The sequence below is a fragment of the Schistocerca gregaria genome, chromosome X (genome assembly GCF_023897955.1).
Source record: "Schistocerca gregaria isolate iqSchGreg1 chromosome X, iqSchGreg1.2, whole genome shotgun sequence".
In the NCBI taxonomy this organism is placed as follows: Eukaryota; Metazoa; Arthropoda; class Insecta; order Orthoptera; family Acrididae; genus Schistocerca; species Schistocerca gregaria.
This window is the reverse complement of record NC_064931.1, coordinates 672,997,838-673,024,251: the sequence shown is the minus strand read 5'-3', so window position 1 is coordinate 673,024,251 and position 26,414 is coordinate 672,997,838. Positions and strand designations below refer to the sequence as shown.

General features: G+C 39.7%; 1 protein-coding gene across 4 annotated transcripts in view; it reads right to left on the bottom strand.

Moving 5' to 3' along the window:
- LOC126298890 (protein phosphatase 1H) overlaps positions 1-26,414 on the bottom strand; it is a 157,953-nt gene that overhangs the window by 54,055 nt on the left and 77,484 nt on the right. For 2 of the 4 annotated variants that reach the window (XM_049990424.1, XM_049990425.1), the window contains exons 4-6: positions 12,633-12,683; positions 7,651-7,848; positions 2,100-2,282 (exon numbers count right to left, since the gene is read on the bottom strand). In XM_049990424.1, the coding sequence (XP_049846381.1) occupies positions 2,100-2,282; positions 7,651-7,848; positions 12,633-12,683 (432 nt within the window). The remainder of the gene's footprint in view (positions 1-2,099; positions 2,283-7,650; positions 7,849-12,632; positions 12,684-26,414) is intronic. The other 2 variants (XM_049990426.1, XM_049990427.1) reach the window with 1 other exon arrangement.

Genomic DNA, 26,414 nt, shown 5'->3' with positions numbered 1-26,414 from the left:
CGTCCGCATGTATCCCGTGCCACCCAATGTGCTCTAGAAGGTGTAAGTCAACTACCCTGGCCAGCAAGATCTCCAGATCTGTCCCCCATTGAGCATGTTTGGGACTGGATGAAGCGTCGTCTCACGCGGTCTGCACGTCCAGCACGAACGCTGGTCCAACTGAGGCGCCAGGTGGAAATGGCATGTCAAGCCGTTCCTCAGGATTACATCCAGCATCTCTACGATCGTCTCCATGGGAGAATAGCAGCCTGCATTGCTGCAAAAGGTGGATATACACTGTACTAGTGCCGACATTGTGCATGCTCTGTTGCCTATGTCTATGTGACTGTGGTTCTGTCAGTGTGATCATGTGATGTATCTGACCCCAGGAATGTGTCAATAAAGTTTCCCCTTCCTGGGACAATGAATTCATGGTGTTCTTATTTCAATTTCCAGGAGTGTATAACAACTTTGCTGTGATAGCTGTGATACAATATTTACAGGCATTACCATGGCATTACCATTTATATGAATGGCCACTGTTGCCACCCGACTGCTGGATCTGCTGCTTGACACAATTTAGCTAACCTTCACAGTTGCTTTGCTGCCTTATAATAGGGACATCTGCCTGTTTTATACACCACACAGGATTTTTTCATTGTCATACTAACAATCATAATTTTGTTCTTTTCATTCTTGGACTTTTTTTTCCCAGCTTCAAAATGTTTTATGTATGTTTCCACGCAATTAGTTTTTCATAAAATATTCACTTCTTACAGACCGCTACAGCACAAATATGTTCAATGTTTTTTAGCATTCACAACCAATCTAACACCTAAATATAGACAATCTCTAAAAATCCTGAAGAGCGACTTCATTTGCCTTGTGGCCTTGTGCATGGTAAATATCAGATCTACAGGGTAGAGGTAACTCCACAGATGCGGAACCACACTTCTAAAGCAAAACAATGTAGAAAACAGAAATTTAAAGTCAATCAGTAAGAGATGGGACAAGGAGAAAATCTGACAGGCTATGCTACTAGCATGGTAGCCATTTTGAAGCTGCAATCTTGGCCGGAACTCGTAATTTTCAAATGAAAAGGGGGCTATGTGGCATACCAAACAGATAGAGAATAACAGGAGAAAAACAATTAAGCCTTTCATGTGAAAACTGCTTTATTTAAGTTATGACTGAAGCTTATTTCTCACAGGTGACATGAAAGCTGACAGTGTTAACACATGTTGAATGCATTGAGATCGTCCTAATATTAGGAGAGAGGACCACCCGTGTTACCACAGAGGATCAATGCCTCCTAGACAGATCACCCATTACCCACAGTGCAATGATGAAACTTCTTGTGAAATTCCATGAAATTGTCTCTGTCGCAGGCAAATCATAAGCTGGATGAACAAGAACTGCTATGGACGAAGCAAGACCAACTGCTCTTTTGGCAACATTCAGTACAAGAACTGCTATGGACGAAGCAAGATCAACTGCTCTTTTGGCAACATTCAGTACGAGTCCAGAGGGCAGTACTCGTCGCACCTTGCAGGAAACAGAGGTCATCTGTACATCAAAAATAATAATTTCACACACACACACAATGTGAGTTAACTTGTAAACAAATATAGTTATGCTCAAATTAAAGGACCATTGTTTGTATCGAGTAATTATCCGTTTTGTATATCATATGATAGTCTTTCCATTGAAAAATTATGAATTCCACCCAAGAGGGTGGTTACAGCATCACATTTTCTCCCTCTCCCATACTACTTGAATTTAAACTTCTGTTCCTCCTGTTTTTGTTTTGGAAGGGTGATTCCACACTTGTGGACCATTCTGTATTATTACAAAGTAGCACACCTGGATCCCAAGTTCTTTTAATGATTCCACAGGATGTGATAGACTAGGATGCATTTTTCATTTCATATAGACAAATATTCAAAGAATACATTAGGACCTGATTAATCTCTAATTTGTGAAGTCATTTCACTCAAAATTCCATTTTTGACTCAATGGAGAACTTGTGTGCAACTACTTCAAACCAAATAACTCACACAATAATTCTGCACAGCTGCAGAGAAGGAAAATAGATTGACCATACACAAAAAAGAACATACCCTTTTCCCTTCACCGACAACAACAGGGTATTTTAAATCATCTCGGGTAACAATTTTGTATGCCCATCCATTCATGAATGCGTCTCGATACAAAATCTTCTTCCCTAAATCATGGACTGTAGGTCGTCTAATATAGTCTAGATGTGTGAATTCATTTCCCAACAGCTCAGGTTTCAGGGCAGCCTGCAGTAAGAAAAACATAATTTATTTTAGAAAGATGAAATTCGAAATATGTAAATGATATCAAACTCTTTAAACAGAAAATGTTCATCATCGTGTATACTAAATTAATCAATAAGGAAATAGCTTCCATCAAAAAGAGCCACTTGCAGTAGATATGAACATGACCTCATGTCACACAAATATGGAATTAGTAACGACCAAATGGACATCCCCATATATGCTCAGCCAAGGAAAAGTCAGATAACCTTTCAGGTCAAAAAAATTGTATCTACACCACAAAACTTCCTTGGTTTAGAAAAATGAATGGGAACATGCCTTATCATGCAGGACAATGAGCTGGGTATGCCTTGGAGAGAAATTTGATTTTCAATGTTTTGCACAATTACTGACCATATTAAATATTTTTAAATGTCATCATAGTCTACTCATGAAGAGGTATAGTCTTATGTTAAAAGTTTAACACAATAGAACAAGTATTACAGTAAGAAACTGTGTGTTCGTCTTAAGCAAGCATAACTGATGGCTTGCAAATACCTAGACTTTATTCATACAGTATTTGTGGGTGAGAACATTAAGCGACTTCCAAGAAGCTTTGCAATTAATTTCAAATGTTTATCAAACTTTTTCACGTTGACAGCTTCATAAAATGATGAAAACAAAGAAGTTTATCACTTACTAAATTTTCCCTGTTCACGCAGTAAAACTTCAGCATCAGACATGACATTTTAATTTATTATAAATACATTTGACTTAAAGGAGACCCTCATCAAAAAGCAGATGCATTGAGTCGTCGGTAGGCACACAAAAAAGAATTGAACCTTGATAGTTTTCTGGCTTATCCTTAGATGAGTCAAAGTAAAACGAAACACACACACATACACACACACACACACACACACACACACACACACACACACTCACACACACACACACACACGCCCACACACGCACACACACACACCTACGCCCCTATGTGATGCCAGCTAGACTAAAACTATTTTTTGGCGGGTGGACTGGTTGTCGTGGGGGTAATGTTGAGTAGGGTGGGTAGAGGGAGAGGGAGGCAGGAGGCAGGGAGATGGACTGGAGGTGGGTAGCTAGTGGCATGAAGGGGCACAGCTCGTTTGCCAGCTAGGAATGAGGGAGAGAGGGCATGTATATGGGCCGGCATAACTATAGCAGCTGTTGGAAGTGGTAACACTGAAGGCGAGATAGGGATGTCAATTGGGAGGGGTTGAAAGGACAGAGGAATGGGGAAAATGTCGCATGGAGGGTGTGGGGACAGAGGGTTACCTGAGACTGAGACCAGGGTTATTATGGGAGTAAGGGATATCTGCGCAGTTTGGAGAAACCAGTGGTGGAGAGCAGGATCCAGATGGCTCAGGCCGTGAAGCAGCCACTGAAATTGGGCATGTTGTGCTCCACTCTGTGTTGTGCCACCATGAGGTCCACTTTGTTCTTGACAAACAGTTTGGTAGTGGCCACTCATGATCCTTGTCACAAGGGTTTGTGAGTGGGATTGCCATACGAATAGACTATGATGATGTGTAGGTTGGCTGGATTACAGAACAACACTTTAGAAGGGGACTGGAAGAGTATTGGTTAAGATGTTCCTCATTACAGCCCTACACCGAATTTTAACTATGCTGAACTAATCAAAGAGCTACTCTCTTTCTCCTGATCCCTACAGTGGAAACACTTCTTTGCTACTAATACCTCCAACCAAAGCCAACCTAATCCCAACACTGAACATTGCCTCTCCCAGTTCATACCACTACCCAACTACGACCATCCCCTCCCCCCATCAACTTCTCGCCCAACTATCCCCAGTCAGCGTCTGGGAATACCTTACCTCCAATTTGATTTACCTAACCTTCCCAAGGTCCCTTCCAAAGAACAGTGACCTTTCAGCATAAGGAAAGACAGCCATTTACAACCCCAAAACAGATTCTGACCTAATCATTGCCCCTGCAGGTAGAGGCTCTCTACCACTGTCATGATAGGTCGCAACCACTGCGTGAAGGAAGGCCTCTGCTGACTGGCTGTCTCCTCCACTACAACTTCTACCAGATTGCTCTCATCCTATAAGTCTAACAGAACCTCCAATCTCTCCTGAAATCTACAGGCCCTTCCAAGAACCTCTCACTTGAATCCACTCCATACTCACCATAACACCACCCCACTCACCTACGTTCTAAATGCTCCCCAAAATTCATAAACCCAAAAATCATGGACACGCCATTGTCTGTGGTTATTTTTCTCCCACTGAAAGAATTTCTGCTCTTGTTGACCAACACCTCCAACCAACTGACTGAAACCTAACATCCCACAACTAAGAAACTAACCACTTCCTTCACTGACTTCCCACATCGGTCCTTCCTGCGAGCAAGTTTTCTTTCTTTTGTGTGTGCCTATCGACAACTCAAAGCTGCTGCTTTGTGGTTAGTGGTTTCCTTTAATCCAAAAGTATTTACATTCTACAGGAACTTTCCTGTGACATTTCAACATATTACTTCTTTACTAGCAACTCCATTAATGACACACTTTGCAACCAGTATATACACACACATAAAAAAAGTTTTGCATCACCTCAGTTCTAAGAGTTCCAGAAACCGCACAGAAAATTGGAATACAGATCAACATAAACATCATTTCTGCCCTTTTTACTGCTCATGAAAACCACACATTGCATGTTGTACCACCAAATAGCGAGACCTTTAGAGGTGGTGGTCCAGACTGCTGTACACACTGGTACCTCTAATACCCAGTAGCATGTCCTCTTGCATTGATGCATGCCTGTATTTGTCGTGGCATACTATCCAAAAGTTCATCAAGGCACTGTTGGTCCAGATTGTCCCACTCCTCAACCGCAATTCAGTGTAGATCCCTCAGAGTGGTTGGTGGGTCACATTGTTCATAAACAGTCCTTTTCAATCTATCCCCAGCATGTTTGATAGGGTTCATGTCTGGAGAACATGCTGGCCACTTTAGTCTCTAGTTAAGTGATGTCGTTATCCTGAAGGAAGTCTTTCACAAGATGTGCATAATGGGGAGCGAATTGTCAACCATGAAGATGAATGCCTTGCCAATATGCTGCCGATATGGTTGCACTGTTGGTCAAAGGATGGCCTTCATGTATCGTACAGCCGTTACTGCGACTTCCATTACCACCAGCAGCGCATGTCAGCCCGACATAAGGCTACCCCAAAACAGCAAGGAACCTCCATCTTGCTGCACTCGCTGGACAGTGTGTCTAAGGCATTCAGCCTGACCAGGTTGCCTCCAAACAAGTCTCCGATGATTGTTTGGTTGAAGGCATAGGCGACACTCATCGGTGAATGCTAATACTGAGCGGTGGACGTCAGAAGTCAAGTTGTGCATCATGCAGCCTATTGTGCACAGTTTGAGTTGTAACATGACATTCTGTGGCTGTACGAAGCGCACTATTCAACATGGTGGCATTGCTGCCAGGGTTCCTCCGAGCCATAATCTGTAGGTAGTGGTCATCCACTGAAAAGGTAGCCCTTGGGGAGCCTGAGCGAGGCATGTCACCGACAGTTCCTGTCTATCTGTATTCCTTCTTGTCTGAACAACATCGCTTTGGTTCACTCCGAGATGCTTGGACACTTCCCTTGTTGAGAGCCCTTCCTGGCACAAAGTAACAATGCGGACGCGATTGAACTGCAGTATTGACTGTCTAGGCATGGTTGAACTACAGACAACACGAGCCATGTACCCCCTTCCTGGTGGAATGAATGGAACTGATCGGCTGTTGGACCTCCTGTGTCTAATAGGCGCTCATGTATGGTTGTTCACATCTTTGCGTGGGATTAGTGACATCTCCGAACAGTCAAAGCAACTATGTCTGTGATACAATATCTACAGTCAATGTCTATCTTCAGGAGTTCTCCGAAACATGGTGATGCAAAACATTTTTTGATGTGTGTTCATATACCTGTAAAATTATATTACTGTACAACACACAGCTCAGGAGATATGACATCATAAACATTTACATGTGTGAAAAACTTACTTTTACTTTAAATGGAGTGCAAATTGCCCAGACTATATTCACCTAGCATCTCATAATGAGAGCACTTAGCGACTTCCAAAAACTTTAAGCATGCTTTCAAACCATTTTTAAACATTCTCACTTCCATTTAACATCAAATATTTAACATATTAACTCATCTGTAAGGTAACCAGAACTTTGAAGCTGTTTTTACACATGGGAGTTCAGTTCTTTAAAGATTCAGGAATTTATGGTATTGTCTGGTGTCAAAAAAGTCACACATCACTAACACAGTATCACACTGATTCCTATGGAAGCAAACCATACTGTGACTTTAACTGGAATATACATAGAAGCAAGAGTCATCAGAGAACACACTGTGTTGCATTCTGCACCCAAGTGTCATCTTGCACAATGTATAATTTAAAGGACAAAATGTGCAGTGAAAGTCGTGATGAAGGCCGGCCTTCCACACGACAATACTATCTGATGAGGGCAGAGAAAGGATAGCAGTACATCATGAGGTTCTGCAGGCCCTCTGCTTTCCGCTTCTGCCTGGAACACTCGCAGCATAAATGCAGACCTATACTGAATGTGCCCATGAAGCTGACAATACTGAAGAGGCATCAGAAGCTTGCAGAATACCATCTGTCATACAGCTACAATGACATTTGCTTCTCCATCAGCAATTCAGCTCTGTAATGTCTATATGGTGGTGGACGTGGGGAGTTGTCTCTATTAAACTCATGCTATGCATCTTTCTTTATTATAGCACACTCTGCTAATGCCATTACAGTAAATTACTTACAGCATTTCAAAAACTACAGAACACTCATGAAGAAGAAAATTTTAAGCATAGGATGATTCAGACACAAAACATGTAGTGCAGAGACTACTGTTAATGACAAAGTCAGAATCAGATATTATACAGTTACTCCCAGCAACTGAGGCCAAATCATAAAAAGTCACAAGGAGCATTGCTAGTATTTCATGCCATTAGATGTGTAACAACTCATATAATTGAAATATGCAGTTTATTAGCAATGCCATATTAACAAGGAATTCAACATATTTATTTTTTTCTCAAAATATTTTGTGAATTGCCCTGGTTTGCTTTCTAATTATATTTTGGGACATGGCATTAAAAGAATCATTATGAGCTCAAGAAATTGAAGTTCTCACTGAATTTCCTCCACCCATACACAAATTTTGTAGTTTAGTGCCAATATTTTATGTAATAATACAGGAAATGCAAATATATAAAATGTAATTCTTTATACTGGAAAATACAATACTGCAGTTTTTATGGTTTATCATGAATGAGAATTATAATTTCAACAAATGTGCTATACATACCAAGTGTCTTACTCGTGCCCTTTCTGATTCTGGTGTGAAATCATGTGACATTGGAATGACTGTTCTATTTTTTGCTAGAACAGCCCTCGAATCCCCAGCATTTGCAACAAACAACTTGCCCAGAATAAACAGGGCAACTAAAGCTGTACATCCACCTTTGATTCTGTACTTCTTTTTATCCTCCAAAATCATTTGGTCCTGATATTAATGAAAAAAAAATTACTGAACCAACAATAAACATAAGCATGTGATAACAAACATTTCTCTGTGTTTTAAGTAAAGCTTTATAAAATAACAAAAAACCTTATTTGGGCTATAAGACATGCACATTTTCTTCCTGAAAATAAGTGCATGATTAAAATAATGATAAGAAGTAAAACATGAGTATGGTGTACAAGTGATTTCATTTAGACTACTTACAGCCATTATCACACACACCAGGCAACAAATAACAATATGCAGAAGTGTAGAACTCATAGCCTCCACAAGATTTAGAGAATGAAGTACAAAATCTAATTATAAACCATATTTCTGTAGATCATCCTTCTTTCTTAAATTATTTGATGTTTCAGTATTAAAGAAGTAATAGTATCTTTTTCAACCATATTACATAAAAAACAAAGCTAAAAAACATCTACATATTAGTAATACTGGCACAGAGAAATCAATGCCCCCATAAATATGTGAAAAGTCACAAAATGTGTTAGAGATATAACAGAAATTGACACTTCACTAGTGCACAAAATGAGCCAAACTACTGTGAAACTGGAATATCAGTTTGCAGCCATACATGACAGTATGCTACATATTTAACTCATTTTATTATGTCCATGCAGGAAGTGTTAATTTTGCTTGGACATACAGTAATAGCGCACGCACACACACACACACACACACACACACACACACACACACACACACACACACACACACACACAAAAGCAATGCCATGTAAGCTTTTGTTAGAAAAGGGTGGGAATGAAAACATAAAAAGAATCTGGCTTTGGTGAGTAACAGGTACAGATACGACAAATGATCTTGACCCAACACATGGAAGCTGGAGGTTTCCATGTTAGCTGAGGAGGAACAGATGTGAATTTTCATTACTGTGATAGCAGTATTAATCTCAACTGATTCCAAGAAAATAAATGATACTCAGCTTCCCTTAAAAACCATTCCACAAAAAGAAACCTGTGCCTTCACCAGCCAATATACCTCGATTATTGGACCATCTTGAGATGTGGTACTGCACTGTCGGAACACTGTGCACACTCCAGTGGATAATTAAATGAATTACCAAATTAGGCATAATAATTAACAAAAGTAATTATTTGGAAAACACGGTAATTGATGCAGTATTTTATTACACCAAAAATGGTGAATACTGCGTAACAATTGGAGTGCATGTAATGCAGATATTTGTGCTTTAATTCCAAGAGTCTGTCAGAATTTACTGAGGTGGCTGGAAGCAAGGGTTCCAGATGGTGCGTTCAGGGGCTGATGTGGCTGGCAGCTCCTAATAGTACCAGTCAGCACAATTGGTAGAGCCAGCATGGGCTGGAAAGGGGAGTAGCAGGTGCACGGATACTGAGAAAGAACCCACAATAAAAGTTAAGACACAGTTTATGAGGGTGGTTACGCCTTCACTTCAGTTCTGGTGGACGAGTCCATCAGTGGACACTGCCCACAGGAAAAATAGTCCACCTTACTTTCTGTGGGGTGGACTGTAGCAAAGTCAGAGCGTTTGTTACAGTAACATTTACAGTTGGTCTCCAGGTCAGTAAACAGTAGAGAATGATATAATTACAAGCAGAGTTAATATCTGCTAAACCATAGTATCTCATGTCACTGCTACCAAGAATTGTGATAAGTGCCACAATGTACCACTGTTAGGAGAGATCTGGCTCGGCAGCTGAGTGGGAAAGACATCTGTCGAGTATTGCTCTGTCCTGAATGCACAATGAGCTTGCTTTGGGCACATACAGTGATAGTAACATTGTCTAAGTAAACTCGCACAGGCAGTGAACTTTAAGACTGTGTCTAAGTATATTTCGCTGACAACCTGCAGAGGCATAGACACGAATAGTTAATGAACTAAGCTTATGGCACGTGCAATGTTCACTCCCATGCCTGAAGACAGGTGAGCGCGGTGTACTGGCAAACTCTTAGCTATTAGAGTGTTGCAATACTGCCGTTGCCGGTGATCCTTTGGTCGTGACTCACAATTTGTAGAATTTATTTGCTTTGAGAATATAAAATTATTTATTTATGGTTTTCCTGATTATCCTGGTGAGGTGCAAAAACTCCCGTGTGCCAAAGATCATTATTGGCATCTCCCCAACACAGATTAGTTCTGTTGCGGCATTTTCAAAACAAACTCTTATTCTTATTTGAGGCCTATGTAGCACCGGTAGCAGCACACTCCTGTTTGAGCGAACTCTGTCAATACTGAAAAGTGCCATCTTTGAATTTGTTTCGATGTAATTATGAATGCCCAACCACTTAATCATAGGGCTCTTGGCCTCCACAATGTAGTTCACTTCTACCATAATTTGTTGCTATTCATTCATAGTGATATTAAAATTCCCCAAGTATGGTTGTCTTGAAAACTTAACTGAGCAGAATTTACATTTTGGAGTGCAGTGTATTGATAATTGCACTAGCTGTACGTCTAGTAGGTTTTCAAGGTACATGAAGTGTGGTTGGCCTGTAAGGGCGTAGTACTGGCAGGTAAATCAGTGTCTATATAGTACCATGCACACCCATAAACTGCCCCTTACTGTAAAAGTGCATTATGTCCCACAGTATGTTGTCAATTGGGGTTTGTCATTCCATATTCTTTCGAAGTTGGCTAACATAAGTCTGTTATGTTCTAATGTACTTTCGTTGTGTTCGGCACCATCACTATAGTTAGATTCTTAATAGACTTTAATCTGACTACAAGAGGATATCAAAAATGTCACAAACTCTTTAAATCTAGGTCATTAAAGGTTTAGTTTGGATCATATTCATCATACAATTTTCCTTCAGCCTTCAGTTTCCTGCATCTGAGAAATAGTATGTGTGTGCTCTACTGGTATCAAATTTCCCTCAGATCACATGTGGAACAGAGAGCCAGAGTGGGCCAAATGCAATTTTCTTGAAACAGAGAAAAATTTATCTACAGTTTAATACACCACATGATTTATTGAATGCATATTACTTGAAATTATTAGTATTGTTCTGCAAAGTAGACATTGGTGAAAGTATACTTGCAACATGAAACTAAAAAACAAATATCTTGTCTTAAAATAATAATACAAAGTAATATATATTTCAGACCCTTGGAGATGACCCACTATGGCTCTAAGTTTTTAAAGTCATACTAGAAAAAGCATATGTGGGTCATCTCCAAACTCACTCTTGCTGTTTAGTTTTCCATCTCCAAATTCTGGAAAAATTGATGAGAAGCTGGTGTAATATAAGGTAACAAAGACATTTAGGTCTTCATATTTAGTTTTAGTTATTTTAACTGCTCTTTTATAAGCTGGTGGCAGGCACCATGGGCAGGAATAGTGAATGTAGCCTTCACAGTGTTTCTCCCCCATTTCATTGATGAAACACCAATAATTTTCCAGCTTTCTATTTCATGTAGTAAAGTGGCATTTAATTTTCACGGGTTCAGATGCTTCAAACATCATCCATTTAATTTGAAACCACTGTGCCTTTCCACCATCTACCGTTTCCTTGCACATTGAAAATTTACATTTTTATATTATCTTTGATATCAAAAAAGTTGGATTGTTTCTTTTTTTCTGCAAAAGGGTTCTTTGTCCTGCAGTACTTTAAGAGATCCACGTAATCATCAACTGAAAATAGAGATTGGGCTTTACATTCAGCAGATTCATTACTACTGAAGACCATGTCATTAGGGAGGAAAGAATAACCTGATTCTACAAAGTTTTGATCTGTTATCTTAAACTGAGGGTGGTAGACAAGACAGGCTCACAGTGAAGCTATGTACTGTTTACTATTTTTTCCACCAAATATGTAAGAATATGTTATTAAATGGTCAGTTTTTTTGTTTACTGAATCGCGGTAAGATAACAGACATGATCCCACTTCATTGGCACCCCTCTGACGTAATAATCAAGTGAATGTTGCTTATGACCATCTTCTCAATTAGTATTTCCACGTTGAATCTTAATAATAATTACATGAAACATTTCCTGAAAAATATGCATTTTACTGGTCAAAATCACCAACGGACCATAATGTACTGTGTAATCGTGCCCTGTAATTTGTATTGCACAAACATATGAAACATCGCAAATCACATTTACGGCCTCTGTTTTTTGTATGTTTTCACAGATACACATTTCTCACTTGAATTAACACACTCTTGGTCCATGTTTCTTTTCCTTTTTCTAGTATTTTGTACTCACTGATCACTATTTTTCACATGTTTCCTTGTTTCTGTAACTATGTCACTATTTTATTGCATTATGTCAGCCATCTTGAATGTTTACATCACATGATATTAGTCATTTATTCTGATTGGCTGCTTGGATATGGTCTACTATGGCTTGTAAGGGAATTGGGATTTTATAGAGACTGTTTTCTTTACTCTGTTATTATACTGCATTAAGAGGAATTTAGATCAAGCTAGCAGTTTTGTTGAAGCACTTAATTCAGCAAAAAATCCACAGATAGCATCAACTCCAAAAAAACGAAACCTGGATTTGTCCACTCTGGCTCTCAGCTCTTTATATATGGGAACATGTACATTGAGTAAAGAGTCTATAATGTATCTGTATTAATTACACAGAATAAACAACAGAAACATAGGCAAGTGAGACTGCGATTGAATGGGGGTGATGTTTCCACAGGTCATATTGTTTACTAAATTGTAAGTGACAAAGACAAATGCACTAACACAACATCCAAAAACTGGCAGAAAAAAATCAAGCAGCACTACAGGCAGACAAAATTATTATACTTACCAAGTACAATGAAAAAGAAGCTTTTGAAACCACATGTTCGTTTTTCTGCAACTGAAGAGAATATGGAAAAAAGGAAAATGGGGTCAATAAAAGCTAAGTCACGCAAGCCCTTAAATGATGAGAGGGAGGAAAGTGACACAAAATTTGAAAAAAAAAAAAAAAAAAAAAAAAAAAAAAAAAAAAAAAAAAAAAAAAAAAAAAAAAACAGACAAGGGCAGAATACTTGTGGTGTTAAATTTTGTCAGACTACAGATAATAATAATTTCTTGTTAAGTTAACAGAGCACTATTTTATAAAAGGCAGTTGAAGAGTTATGAGAGCAAACCAAAGAAAGTCAGACCAAGTCAATACGCAAGAGTGGTTTCCAAGATTGAAAATGAAACTACTGTAAACAAATTTGTCACAATCAAAATTTGGGAACATAGGGGAAACAGTCTGGGCAGAAAAAATACAGTAAGATCCTAGGAAAGCAAGAAGGAAGGAAGGGCTGAGAACACAGTGTAGAATGAGTATGGAACAGCTACAGAACAGGTAACAAAATGAAGGAAAGTGGAGAAGAGGATGAAAACAGCACAGGAGTAGAAGAGTGAATCTAAGACCAAGGGAGTGGCAGGAAAAAGTACTTCTGGATAGCAAGAGAACTAAAACTGTTCTTTCTCAGACAGTATCACCACTGCATTGACTTCTCAACCATCTGACTTTTCTCATCTCCCTCTACTGTTTGAATACTGTTTTGAATTATACTGGGTGTCTGCAAATCCCCTCTGACATTTCCAAGAAACATAAATTGGAAATTTTTAGAAATACAGAATCATAGTTTGTTGTAAAACGTTTAGCAGCTCTCAATGTTCTTTTCTTTTTCCTGTGTCCCTTGTTGCACATTTGCGTTGGAGTGCACGAAAATGGCGACAGAGCAGGATAAGATGCAATGTGTCACATGGTACGTAGAACCCCTATTGACAAGTATAGGAGGGCACCACTGGCACAATGATTTGGCAGTTCCCCAGTGTCTTCAGCGAGTGTTGACAGAGTATATGCTGCATTTCAACACAGCCCTCAGAAGTCAATTCATCATGCATCACGCGAATTGCAATAAGCAATATCAACTGCCAATAAAGTTTTACATAAGTGGTTATGTCTTTGAGTGTACAAAATGCAAATGGTCCAAGCACTGTAGCCAAACGATCATGTTCTACAGTAGGCAGTCATATGTTGCATGCTTACCACCATAGATGCTGAAATTACTTACACGAAAAAGTGCCCATTTTCAGATGAAGCAATGTTTCACATTTTTGGACATGTGACTCACCACAAAATTATGATTTTGAGTTCTAGACATCCATACAGCATGCAAGAACAAGAATATATCTGTGACAGCCCAAAGCTTAATGTTTGGTATGGGCTGAATGTACGATAGGATGATATGCCCAATTACCTTTCAATAGAAAACCATAAAAAGAAATATTTACCTGGACATGCTCCAACAGTTCCTGCTACCACAGAATGAAGAGCTGCTGCTATCCATCTTCCAGCATTATGATGCACCCCCACAATGGAGTTTGAACAAGTGGCATGTGATAAATTACACATTTGCTGAGGGCCCCTTATCTCTACCAATGTCAAGCCACTAGATTTCTTTTTGTGGGTTTACGTCAAGAATCATGCATAGAAAATGTGTCAATGTTACTGCTAACCTTTTTGGATGAATTAGTGAAGCAATCAGAACTGTTGATACTGTAATGCTGACCTGTACATGGGCAGAATCTGAATATTGCCTTGATGTTCCACAAACAATGAGTTTAGCACACACTGAAATTCTGGTATAATAGAAAAAACTTTGAGAGCAACTTAAGATTTTACAACAAATCACGATGCTCTGTCTCTAAGAGTGTCCAAGTTATGGTTTTTCACAATGATAGCTGTGGTATATGCAGAGCTGCACCACTGCATATTCAACCACCACATTTGTGGATACACGCTTTGCGGGCCAGGTATGGTCCTTTCCTTACCTCACGAGGTTGTTTGTCAACAGTAGAGTCATTGAGCTGTTTACCTCTAAGCCTCCTGCAGCCAACTAAAGTGTCTGGGGGCACAAACCACACCAATACATGATGCACAGGTTATGGTAAACAGCGCTGCAGTCGCAAGCACCTATTTGTGTCCATGTGACACCCCACCTGTATTCCTCGCTGATGGGTACTTAAGTCACTGCTCAGCCCCTCAATGGCCCGTTCAGCTTTGGATTCTAGACTGATTACCAGCCAGCCTCAAGCTTGTGCTTTGTACCACAGTTGCTGCTCATCCCAACAGACAGTACAACTTTAGATTACAACACAGCTGCTAACCACTCTTGAGCCTACGCTTCAGATCACACTGTTTGCTGCTGCTGCCATCAGACAGTGCCTTCTCATATGTTCACCAGGATTGCAGCCATTTGACACCCATCAGCTGCTCCAGAAGGCCCGCTTCACTGGAGCTGCTGCTCAACTGTCCAAGAGTCCATTACCTTGTGCGACCATTGTAAACAAACAGTTGTTATTCCAATGCACACATCAATGACTACCTCAGTACACCACTTGGCCAAGGACACTCCAACAGTGACACTTTGTGGACGCATTAACATGACTAGGTACTCCCTAAATATTAGCTAATGTATGTGGGCTTAGATTCAAGGGGACAAGAAATAAGGGAGTAAGCATTATGAAATTAATAACACCTTTGCTCAGAAATAAAAACAAAACAATAAATTAAAATAAAGTCAGCCTGTTTGAAGGTGGACATCTTTGAAATCAAAATAGGCTTCGGGTAACGTTAAATACCGTGTTGTTACACCTACTACCCCATCCCCTTACCCTGCTAGACCACTCCTCATTTCCCCCAAACCAACTACTGAACTGTAAAATGCTTGAGTCCTCATTGGCATGTTGTCCACAGGGTAACTGGGACAGTGTTGTTCCACCTGAGGGTTCCTGTGAGGGTACACTGGAAGTTTCCACCAATTCCAAATGTGCTCAATTGGGTTCATGATAGCAGGTACCACAGGCCATTACACTTAGCTGATTCGTATTCACAATGTGGATGCAATGTACATGTGCATTATCATACCGAATGACAAACACAATAACAAAATGTTGGCTTGACGAGTTGAACAATAAGTAGCGGGATCCTGCCCTAAAATTTCCCTTGGTAATAATGAGACACATCTATCTAGCAACCTATACATGATACTGGCCAAAAACATGACTGACACAACTTGCTGCTGAAACTGTGGAACTCCACATGAGAGTCATAGGTAGCTGGCCACTCCCACACTCTTCTATAATGATCATCAAAAGTCTGACAAATCCTGCACTTATCAGTGAAGGTGACCCGTTGCCCACATTATCCATGTACCACAGTGCTGAGAGTTTCATACTGTTGTTAGTAATGGATACCTGGGTCACCATAGCCCTTACAGATGTCTGACGAAAGGTAGTGTATTCTCCTTGAGGTAACTATGTGCCATAACTTGCAAGTAGTGGTTATCGGCTAGTGTTTCTGGTGAGCAATATGAGGCTTATCTTCAATGCTTTGTGTCTCATAATAGGGCTGAATGTGCAAATAACTTCACTGTAGAGTACATTAATTTGGAAGGCAACTTCCTTCATTCACAGCCTTTCTTACTACTAAGGGACAAGTGTGCACACAACCTGAAATGATACTATGAGGCATGTTTATGTACTGAACAGTGCTCACGAGACACATTGTCTGTTTATGACTCAAAACACAGAACACCCTGCTGAACTGCAGCGAGAATGCAAATTTAGTTTGCCCTACATTACTCTGGTGGCTGTACATAGCAATTTCCTGTGGTCAAAAAGAGTATGGACAAAGAAACCTCTTGCATGTGAGATCTTAGTAAGGCTCATTTGAAAGTGATATGTTGACAATTATGACAGAAAAATTATTAGCTGCCAATGACTTACCATGTGCATCAAGAGGGTGACTGAAAATGAGTGTCCTGGATTTGCAGAGAGCACCCTTCTATGGGATGTATGTATTACACTTCACAAAATGGCCACCATTGACACTCAAAAAATATTCAAAACAAACCATTAAGTTGCACCATGAACACCAAATGAAGAATGGTGTGCCACACTCATCACAAAGGTTCACATCATCAAGACTGAAGGCAAACTCTTTTGGAGGTACATACCATGCAAGATGTTCAGCTAGATATCCACTCTTAAAGAATTCACATACAATCATACTTGTGTAAAGGGGTGATGAGAACTGATGGAATGTGATGGCACACAACCCAATAAAAAACAGCCTGTCCTGGGACGTATTATGAAGCTGGCTATACTTTAAGAAGTAGCTGCAGATAGTGCAATAATGTGTTTTATAGGCACGGAAAAACAAACATCCACAGGACGAATTTGTCCAATGGTTTCAGGTGGTATGAACTGCAATGTCACACATTTTTCAGGAGGAACAGTTTGCTCTAAAGAAGTGTGATTTTTATATGCAGATCAGGAGTCAAGAAAAAGCAATTTATTTTGACCAGCTGGTGGTCAAAAAGCAGTGCTCGTACAAAAGCTGTAGTTCTCTTATGCCCATTTTCCTACTCTTGCTTGCTGTGGCGTAAATATTCCCTACTGCTCATGCAAGATCATGCACATGAGAAGGAATCACAGGGGGTAAAACACTTCCACTGTTTGCAGAACAATAAAACTTTCCAGCCAATTTACCATCCATATTGACAGTCAGCATAATTGTACATGAATCCGTTAAGGTGATGTTAGTTGATCTTGATACATCTCTCTTGATACCTATATTTCCAGGGTCTCCTTTCATATGCATTTTCAGTTCAAATCCCGATTGGTCAGAGTTAAAAACAAATTAATTACTGAACGACAGGATAGGTTTTTTCATCTCAGCTACAAATTTTTTGCCCAAGTTTGCTGTGCATCATCAAGTTGATGCTTTGTATGAAATTTCATTATCTTACATCTTTCAATTCTGTAGCACTGTTTGAAGTTATGCAACCATCCACTGCTTTCCTGGAGATCACTGTAATCCACACCATGTGCAATTTGATGTTCATAATGTAGTAGGTCACTATCATGCACATCCAGTAAACTGTGTCGTGCATCCTCATAGTTTTTGTAAGAAGTGCCCCTTGTCCTCCCTTGAATATCTGTAGTTTTTCTTATACACTACATGGTTATATTGCTGCAGAATTATTCGAAATCTGTTCATAATCATTTTTTCACTATGCTGTGGATGACCAATGTACATAATTACATTTAGTACCCACTTCTTGGACAATAACTATCCATTACTAGATTTCACTGGACACAGGATTTGCGGCTCCCTACTTGACAAGGATAATGAAATACATGGCTCAACACCTGTTTCAGTATCACTTTCACTTGACATGCATGTATCAGCATCATTGTACTCCTCATGTACTAAACTTATTCAACACCACACATTCCACTGACTAATATTGCAAAAATGCTAATATTTCATCTGCCCCTTCCTTCTCACTCTGTGAAATTCCTTGGGTTCTTTTACGGTGAAATGTCAACTTCAGCAATTGTTGTTGTAGATATAATGCAATGTTTGCTTTGTTTATCATTGCCATTACTCTGCTTTGTATCAACACCACTAGCACTGTAGCATTCCTGTCAATTACTTGTTGACTACGCATTTCATCTACACTCCATAGCCTCACACTGCGCTCACCACTGGATACCTCCAGTCCTGCCCCTGTTGCCATTAGCAGCCAATACAGTGGTTTAAAGGTAGACAATCTGCCTGAAGAACAAGCTAGACAATCGGCCAGAAGAACGAGCCACTGGTTCTGAAATCTTGCGAAATTATAATCTCCTTTCATGTGCTTGTTCTGCCACCACTTGGTGAGTAGGTTTATCTATCCAATTACATTGTATTAACAAAAATTGATTGTTTTCATTGAAAAATTTAAATGTTATTTTGAAGTGAAAAGTGGCATAACTTGCTAGTTATGGTTCACTCACAAACTGGAAAACTTGTTCTATTTAAGAACATCTGTGTCAAAAGTATCATCATCTTTATTTCAAAAACATTCCTAGCTCATAATAACTAAAATTAGGGAACTTAGAGGACAAGTAGAAAAATCTGTGTCTTTGATTGTTCTACCCATGCAGCAACCACAAATCAAATAGGAAAATGTGTGGGGGTGAGGCTATTAATAGTACCAATTGCCACCACCCGAACACAATGCTAAGCATCTTACTTTAATGGAGGACTGATACAATGACTGATTATCACGCACAGCACGTGCCTGTGTACACACACAATGATTAAGGGCTGCAGAAACAGTTGCACTGATTTAGATTAGAGTTTGACAATCAGTTAACAGGGATTTTACTTGGCTTTGGGGGAAGATATTCTTTGAAGTAATCATCAAATTAATCAAGTGAAATATCATCAAATTTTCATGATGTAGTAATCATTCTTACTGAGGATGTACATTGTATCAAATTCCTACAAGAAAGAACCATTATTAGTGATAATACAAACACTTTATTAGCAAATTGTCCAATATTTATGGCAGTATGACTTCACATGCGTTCTAAGAATATTTTGAAAATATTGAAATGTAGCTGTATTAACGGATCTTATACAGCATATGACATAATACTAATAAAAGAAAAACTTATCAATTTTTGTAGCATTTCTATGCTCTTCTCATTCATTATCATTAACTTCTTCATCAAGAGCTGTCACATAAAGCAGCAGTTACACAGCAGTCAGTAAAACACACTTACAAATGCAAAATAATGTTTACACATGACATATTCATAGACTTAGTGTTTACTTTTGGTGATTTTACAGAGGAACAGTCATGCAAATAAAGAAATCAACGTTTTTCCTATTGAACAATATTCAAATATTTATGCAGGTACAAAGAGACTGGATAGACAAGTGAGGAAAAAAGCTGCAACAAACAACGCTTTGAACTGAAAACAACAGTAACAGAAGATATTCAAGGCAAACGCTCTCAGATATTAATTAGGTTTGGATGTGCAAATCTGTCAACATGCAACAGGTTTACTAAACCAGTACAAATGACAACTTTCTTTAAACTACATTGCTTCCCTTTACTGTTACAATTTTTTCTCTGATTACTGAATATTTGCTTCCATTGCTTGAAAAGTGCACTATACGGTACTTAAAAACACAGCCTGGATCACTATTTTTTTATTAATGATCCAGACAATGTTTTTCATTCATTATACCAATGGAGATCACAATTTCCAGAGACATGTCATCAATTATGAATTGCACTGTATGACGCAAAGTCCTTTATCCCACACCCCGTTCTCTTTCCCCATGTAGCTTTACAAAGGATTCATCCTTTTCTTAATTGTTACCACTTTTCTACAAATTTCTCCTTTTTCTCATTTGACCTTTAATACAAGACATCATTGTCAAAGTAGTCTCAAAATAGATTTGATGCAACTGTTGGTCTCTTATCGAAGTACAAATCTAGTCCAAGGGCACTCTGAAAACAATACACATGAATCCTGGCACATACATTCTTAGTCTCAATTCTCTAATACCTTCAATCTTCTACACATACTGTCCACAAACCCTTCCACTGTTGCAGTCTGGTCTGGAATGCTTCCAACAGAACTGGTCTCAGCAAATGCATTGAAACTGGGTATGATATACTTCCATGTGTCACAAACTTTTGACTTTCTTTTAATTCATGGAGAGACAGAGATCAAAGGGTAAAATATCCACAGAATTTAGATACTAATAAATAAGTAGAATATTGTTATCCATGCTGTACTGCACAATCACAGGAGTGGTGTGAACTATGCATCATGTACAGAGTGCATAGTGTTCTGTGCAGCCATCATCTTTCTAATGCTAAATCAGCCCAAATCAGTGAATTTTAAACACTGTAAAAGCACTGAAAGCAATACTGTGCTCCTGTTTTTGTGTTTTGATCTATACAATGAGAGTATAAAAAACTGGAGCAATCTCGGAGACACCAATGAATGTGCTATATGAGGCTATACATACAAGAGCAGGCGCAAGACATCAGTGCATTGGATATGTTTTATGTCAGAGTGAGTAAATGGAAAGAACTCAGCGACTTTGAACATCAGTGAAGGAACAGTACGAGAATGCTTTCACATGAATTTCACAGTAGGTACATGTGCTAAAGCCCACTGTTAGGTCAAATTCATACAGAATTTGTGGGTGCAAACATCTGCCAGGTATGTGGCACTATTTCACATCACATGTCACTTTGTGGTCTGCTCCACATCCACTTGCCGTCATGAGTGGTGCACCGAAGCAACAAGTGCCAGAAGTGTTCAAGTGGCACAGAGCTGTTTTCAGTAATTTGAAGTCATCCACTGTGCCTAAAAAAAAAAAACTGTTTTCTGTAGATGAAACAAAGCTACAACCGCCTCTATAGATAGTTTCTCAGTAAAACTTTTACTTTCAACACAAAAAATTAAAAACTACTGTTTTTGGATTTGCGCATGTTCTCCCTATGCAGTCTTTCTCATTCCGTAAAAAAAATGATTTTATGTCATCATATAGTCTGACATCACAGACTGATAGTGAACTGGTTTATTTTTGTTACTGTCCATAGTTTTGTGGTAGTTCCCAAATAACTAAATATTTTGAAAACTTTTCAGTGAGGAATGTCGTCACTGGCCAGTTTAAGTTTGGTGGGTTTTAGGACATAGATTGCTGAGTATGATGTATAGCTACTATATCAAAATTGTTTTTAAAGGTGGAAGGGGAGAGATACCTCTTTTCAGTGCTGAGTAAATAAGTGATATATCTTGACATCTGGCAGAGACACACTACGACGCAGAACACTCAACATTATGGCTGTGCACTATGTCGATTTGTGGCACGTGTTTCTCTTTTTTATGTCATTTATAAAGTCAGTTGCAATAAAATTTTATATTAATGTTGCATTAAGAGTTACTCTCATTTAAAACTAGAGGTAGACAATCGCACACCCAGCAACAGAGTTCGCTATATACTGTCTATGTAAATTTTTCTTGTCTGCACTAACAGTTACATTCACAAAACATTGAATAACTGTTTTTGTTCACATATTGTTGAACAAATGGCTTGTGTTCCAGCGAGCAATAATTGCAAAATAAGATTCTGCTACTGATATAACTAAAGTATTCTGTGTTCTGGAAGTTTTATGCTTATCTATTTGCTGACATATTTTATGCTTATATATTTAGGCTTTCTTGATGCAGGCAGTGTATACAAGGTAAAACACCATTTTGCATATTTTTTAAGAGTTATTACACGATTACTTACATTATCTTTGAAAAAGTAGCACAATTTTTTTTATTTTCCTGGACGAACAATATTGAATTTGTACAGTTAAACCTTATTTTGAGAACGTACAACACAGGTCAAAACACATACTGTTTACTGCAATACCAAATCTGCACAAGCAGTACTGGTAGCAGCAGATACGAAAAAATGTAATGCTATTCCTGTTAAAATTATACTGCACGTGTACAGTCAGCATCACATTTTCTGTCCTTAATCATGGGGTTTGCCAGGCAGACATGCAAAAATCCACTATTCAGTCGGTACTTGCTCATACAAAATTCGTTTCACAGCTGGGATATCGTGTCACATTTCAAGTAATGCTTTCTCTTGCCACTTTTTACTGGCAGAATTTTATCACACGCAATACTGAAATGTTATCTAGTGTCATATTTCTTTTTCCAGTATCTCTTGGCTTCTTTGCAATGCTTTTACAAATCCACGGTTACTAGATGTTATGACTTTTCCTTCCCCTTAGTTTACTAGGGTTGTCAGATGAAATGTGTAGCAAGATACACTCAGTTTTTTTTGAATGAGTCTCTAGGCAACCCATGGTCTAGTGCACTAAGATCCCTGAAATCCTCTGGTTCCATCTCGCACAGAAGGAATCCATTGTCCTTGGAGTTAGCAATGTCTGGAATCCAGTTTTCTGGGTGAAAGGACATTTTGTTCCTCTCTATAAGGGCAAAATCTTTTATCACATGATAGGAAACTATGCCCTGTTACTAGGAATTTCTGGTCTACAGCAGTGAAATATTTATGGATGATCAGATTTTGGAAAATTGCCCCAATATTTTGAACATCTCTTACAAATTCAGCAATATTTAGGTTTACGTTCATATGAAAGTCTTGAGAAATCAGTATTATTATCAAAACATTCCAGTTTCATTGCTTTTCTCTGAATTCTGTCCTTCACTTTGTCTAACACAATATAGAAAGACTTTTGAGACACTCTGTAAAAATGCTGGAAATTTTCGGGATACTCATGCAGCCCTTTCATTACATCAAATGTGCCGTATTTCTTCCCTTTTCCCAACTATAACAAATGAACGCAATACCTCATTTGCTGCTTAACATTTACGCGCTTCAAAAGATCCAATGCATCAGTATCTTCACCTGATAAAGAAGGCATATTCTGATCCATTCGTAGTGGGGCTGTTCCCCACCTCTCTGACAGTGCCACTTCAACGTGAATTGCTCATGCGCTGTCCATACCAAGTCATGTCCTGAGGCCACCACGCATCTGCACCATGCCATTTCTGTGTGAATTGGGCCTTAGGAATGTTATTTAGAACTGAAAGCAGCAGGGAAGCATACAGCTCAATCATCGCTCCAAGAAATTAGCTTTCTATATACACCCAGTATCTTTCCTATGGGTTGTCGGGTGCATTTTCTCTGCTGTTTCCACAGATATTTGCAATTTTATTTTTGGAACATGGAACATGGAGCTGGAGTCAGGTCCAATCTCGGAAACTGATATACGGCTGGGAGAGGGGTGTGCTGACCACATGCCCCTTCATATCCGCATCCAGTGATGCCTATGGGCTGAGGATGACACAGCAGCCAGTCAGTACCATTGGGCCTTCATGACCTGTTTGGGAGGAGTTTTGTCAGGCCAAGCAAGTACATGCCCATTCGACAGAGCAGTCCAAAATTAGTCTAGAGCGATATTCATTTTATCCTTGTGTATTAACAGGAAGAGTAAAACACAAAGAATAAACAGTACTCTTACAGCAACTCAGCAGGGCTTCTGCATGGTGGTAGCAGTCAGTGCAGGCTAGGGTGGTGCTATCATTGCTGGAGTACTGGTTATTCTTCATGTTCTCTCTGTTAATAAACATTGATAACATGAATATTGCACTAGACTAATTTGGGACTGCTCTGCCAAATGGACATGTGAAAAATTCCACTTTAAAAATAATTCTGTTTGTAATGGGAAACAAATTGACACTTTCTGTTGACACTGGATGTCGCACAAAAAATGTAATAAGCACTATCTGTCTGGACTGACTCCCGCTGCGCGTTGCAAAAGCAAAATTGCAAATATTTACTGAAACACCAGAGATAATGTAGCTGATGACTAAGACACTCATGTGTGTGTGTGTGTGTGTGTGTGTGTGTGTGTGTGTGTGTGTAAAGCAGTATGTATGTCTAGCATCTCCTCGTAATTCCCTGGATTGGTTTCAACCAAATTTGGCACACAAAGAGCAAACTTCAAGAATATCAGCACTGTGGGATTTACAATCTCCTAGCTCCAGTAGGAACAGAGATACAGGCAAAAACGTGTTTTTTCAGCCCTTGCAGTGCTGGGTACCCTGCACAACAGGCACGTTGTGTGGGGGGATAGTATCAGCCTGCTTGCAGGACAGCCTGAACGCTGGGGACAAGAAAGGCTTTTCCAGTCTGCTCTTCATGAGAAGTTGTTGTGGTTGAGTAGCATTGATCTGCTTTGCACCGTAGCCTATACTTCAGGAACAAAAAACTGTTTTCAAGCCCATGACATGTAATCTGCCGTGCACAACAGGTATGTTTATGGGAGTGTATCGGTTTACTTTATTGACCTGCTTTTCAGGGGTTACACGTGCAGGAAGGTACACTTGGGGGAATATTGAGATTGACAGAGGAAGTAATAGACAACGATAGGGGGAAGGAAGGGATGGATAGGAAAAAAAGGGTAGGAGGGGATGTACAGAGAAGTGGGAGGCAGGAGGGGATGGACACTGAAAGAGGAAAGGAGGGGAGGAGATGTACAGGGAGAGGCAGAAGGAGAGGAGAGAACCAGAGAAAGTGTGATGGAGGAGGAGGAGGAGGAGGAGGAGGAGGACATAAGAGAGGAAGGCAGAGGAGATGGACACACAGAAAGCTGAGAAGGAGGAGATGCAGGAGGAAGGAGGACAGTATAGTGTAGTAGTGGACAGATGAAAAAGGAAGAGGGGATGGAGGATATGAACAGAGAGAAGGTGGGAGGAGGAGGACATGGACAGAGGGAGGGTGGAAGGAGGAGGATATGGACAGAGGAAGGGGTGGAAGGAGGAGGATGTAGACAGAGGAAGGGGTGGAAGGAGGAGGATATGGACAGAGGAAGGGGGGAATGAGGCAGGTATGGCCAGAGGGAGGGGGGAAGAAGATATGGTTGGAGAGAGAGAGGGCAGAGGATTATAACAGAAAGAGAGGGGAGGAGGAGATGGAACATATGAGAGAGAGAGAGAGAGCTGGGAGGATGAGATGGACAGAGAGACAAGACGGAGGAAGAGGTGGCCACAGAAGGGGGAGCAGGAGGCATGGGAGCTATATATGTCATAGACCAACATGGTTGAAGCTCCAGGGAAAATGCTAGTCCTCTATAAAGTGAACTGTATGAAACAATATAATAGTGAACTATTGTAGAGGACCTCTGTTATAGATAGCATTCAAAGGCCTATGGTAGATATCCCCAAAGAAAGATTATGGGATTTGGCTTTACGACGGTTTTGCAGCACAGAAGCCATTTGCCATTATAACAAATGAGTGGCATGGCTTACAGCAGTATGAGGAATGGGATCATTGATCTGAGTAGTAGTTGCATGGAGTGATGATGAGTAATGGCACATAATGTAGTATATACATTTTTACACATATATGAGAACATTTAACGTTTTGTCTGACAAACCGACCTGTCTCATCTAGCAAGAAAGAATTTCTACACCTGACTTTGGAAATCAGTATCTTAAAGACCATACACCTCAGCAACAGATATCTTGCTTATTTATGACTAAGGTGCCCAATAGTTAGTTACTATTCAACAAACTTTAAGGGGGTTTCCTTTTATTGACTTATTTATATGGACACATCAACATCATCAAGGATCAAACCACATGAGGAGTGAAATGAGAGAGAGAGAGAGAGTGAGAGAAAACCAATGTTGCCCCAGCAGATAGAACAGTTAACCAAATCACATGACGGGGTGTTATCAAATCTTTTACTGGCTGTCAGTGTGACAGCTGAGTGTAACAGCAAGAGGCACTATGTAAGAACACTTGAGCCTGTCAAGATTGCGGGTGCCTGATGGATGGACACACTATCTCACAGATCACGCAGCAGGTGTTTACCAGCCATGACTCAGCTTTCTTCACAGAAGTCCCCTTCAGCCTCTGTGTATGTAGGTGTTTCAAAACACACAGCTTTTGTGCCTCCAGTACAGGCAAACTTAGGTGTGGATTTTCTTGTGGTTGCCTTCGAAATGCCCTTTGAGGCTTTCTTGATGTTATGGTGTCAGCAGCAAACGCACAGCGGTGGCCAGCAGTCTGACCAATCGCACAGCTCGACGAGTGCACTAGCATGAAGGGTGGCAGCTTAGCCCACCAGCAGTTGCAACTTGGCTGTTTCTCCAGCAATCTTCATGACAGCAGACATGCTGCAACAGCTGTTTTAACCAGGCTGCCAATGTCA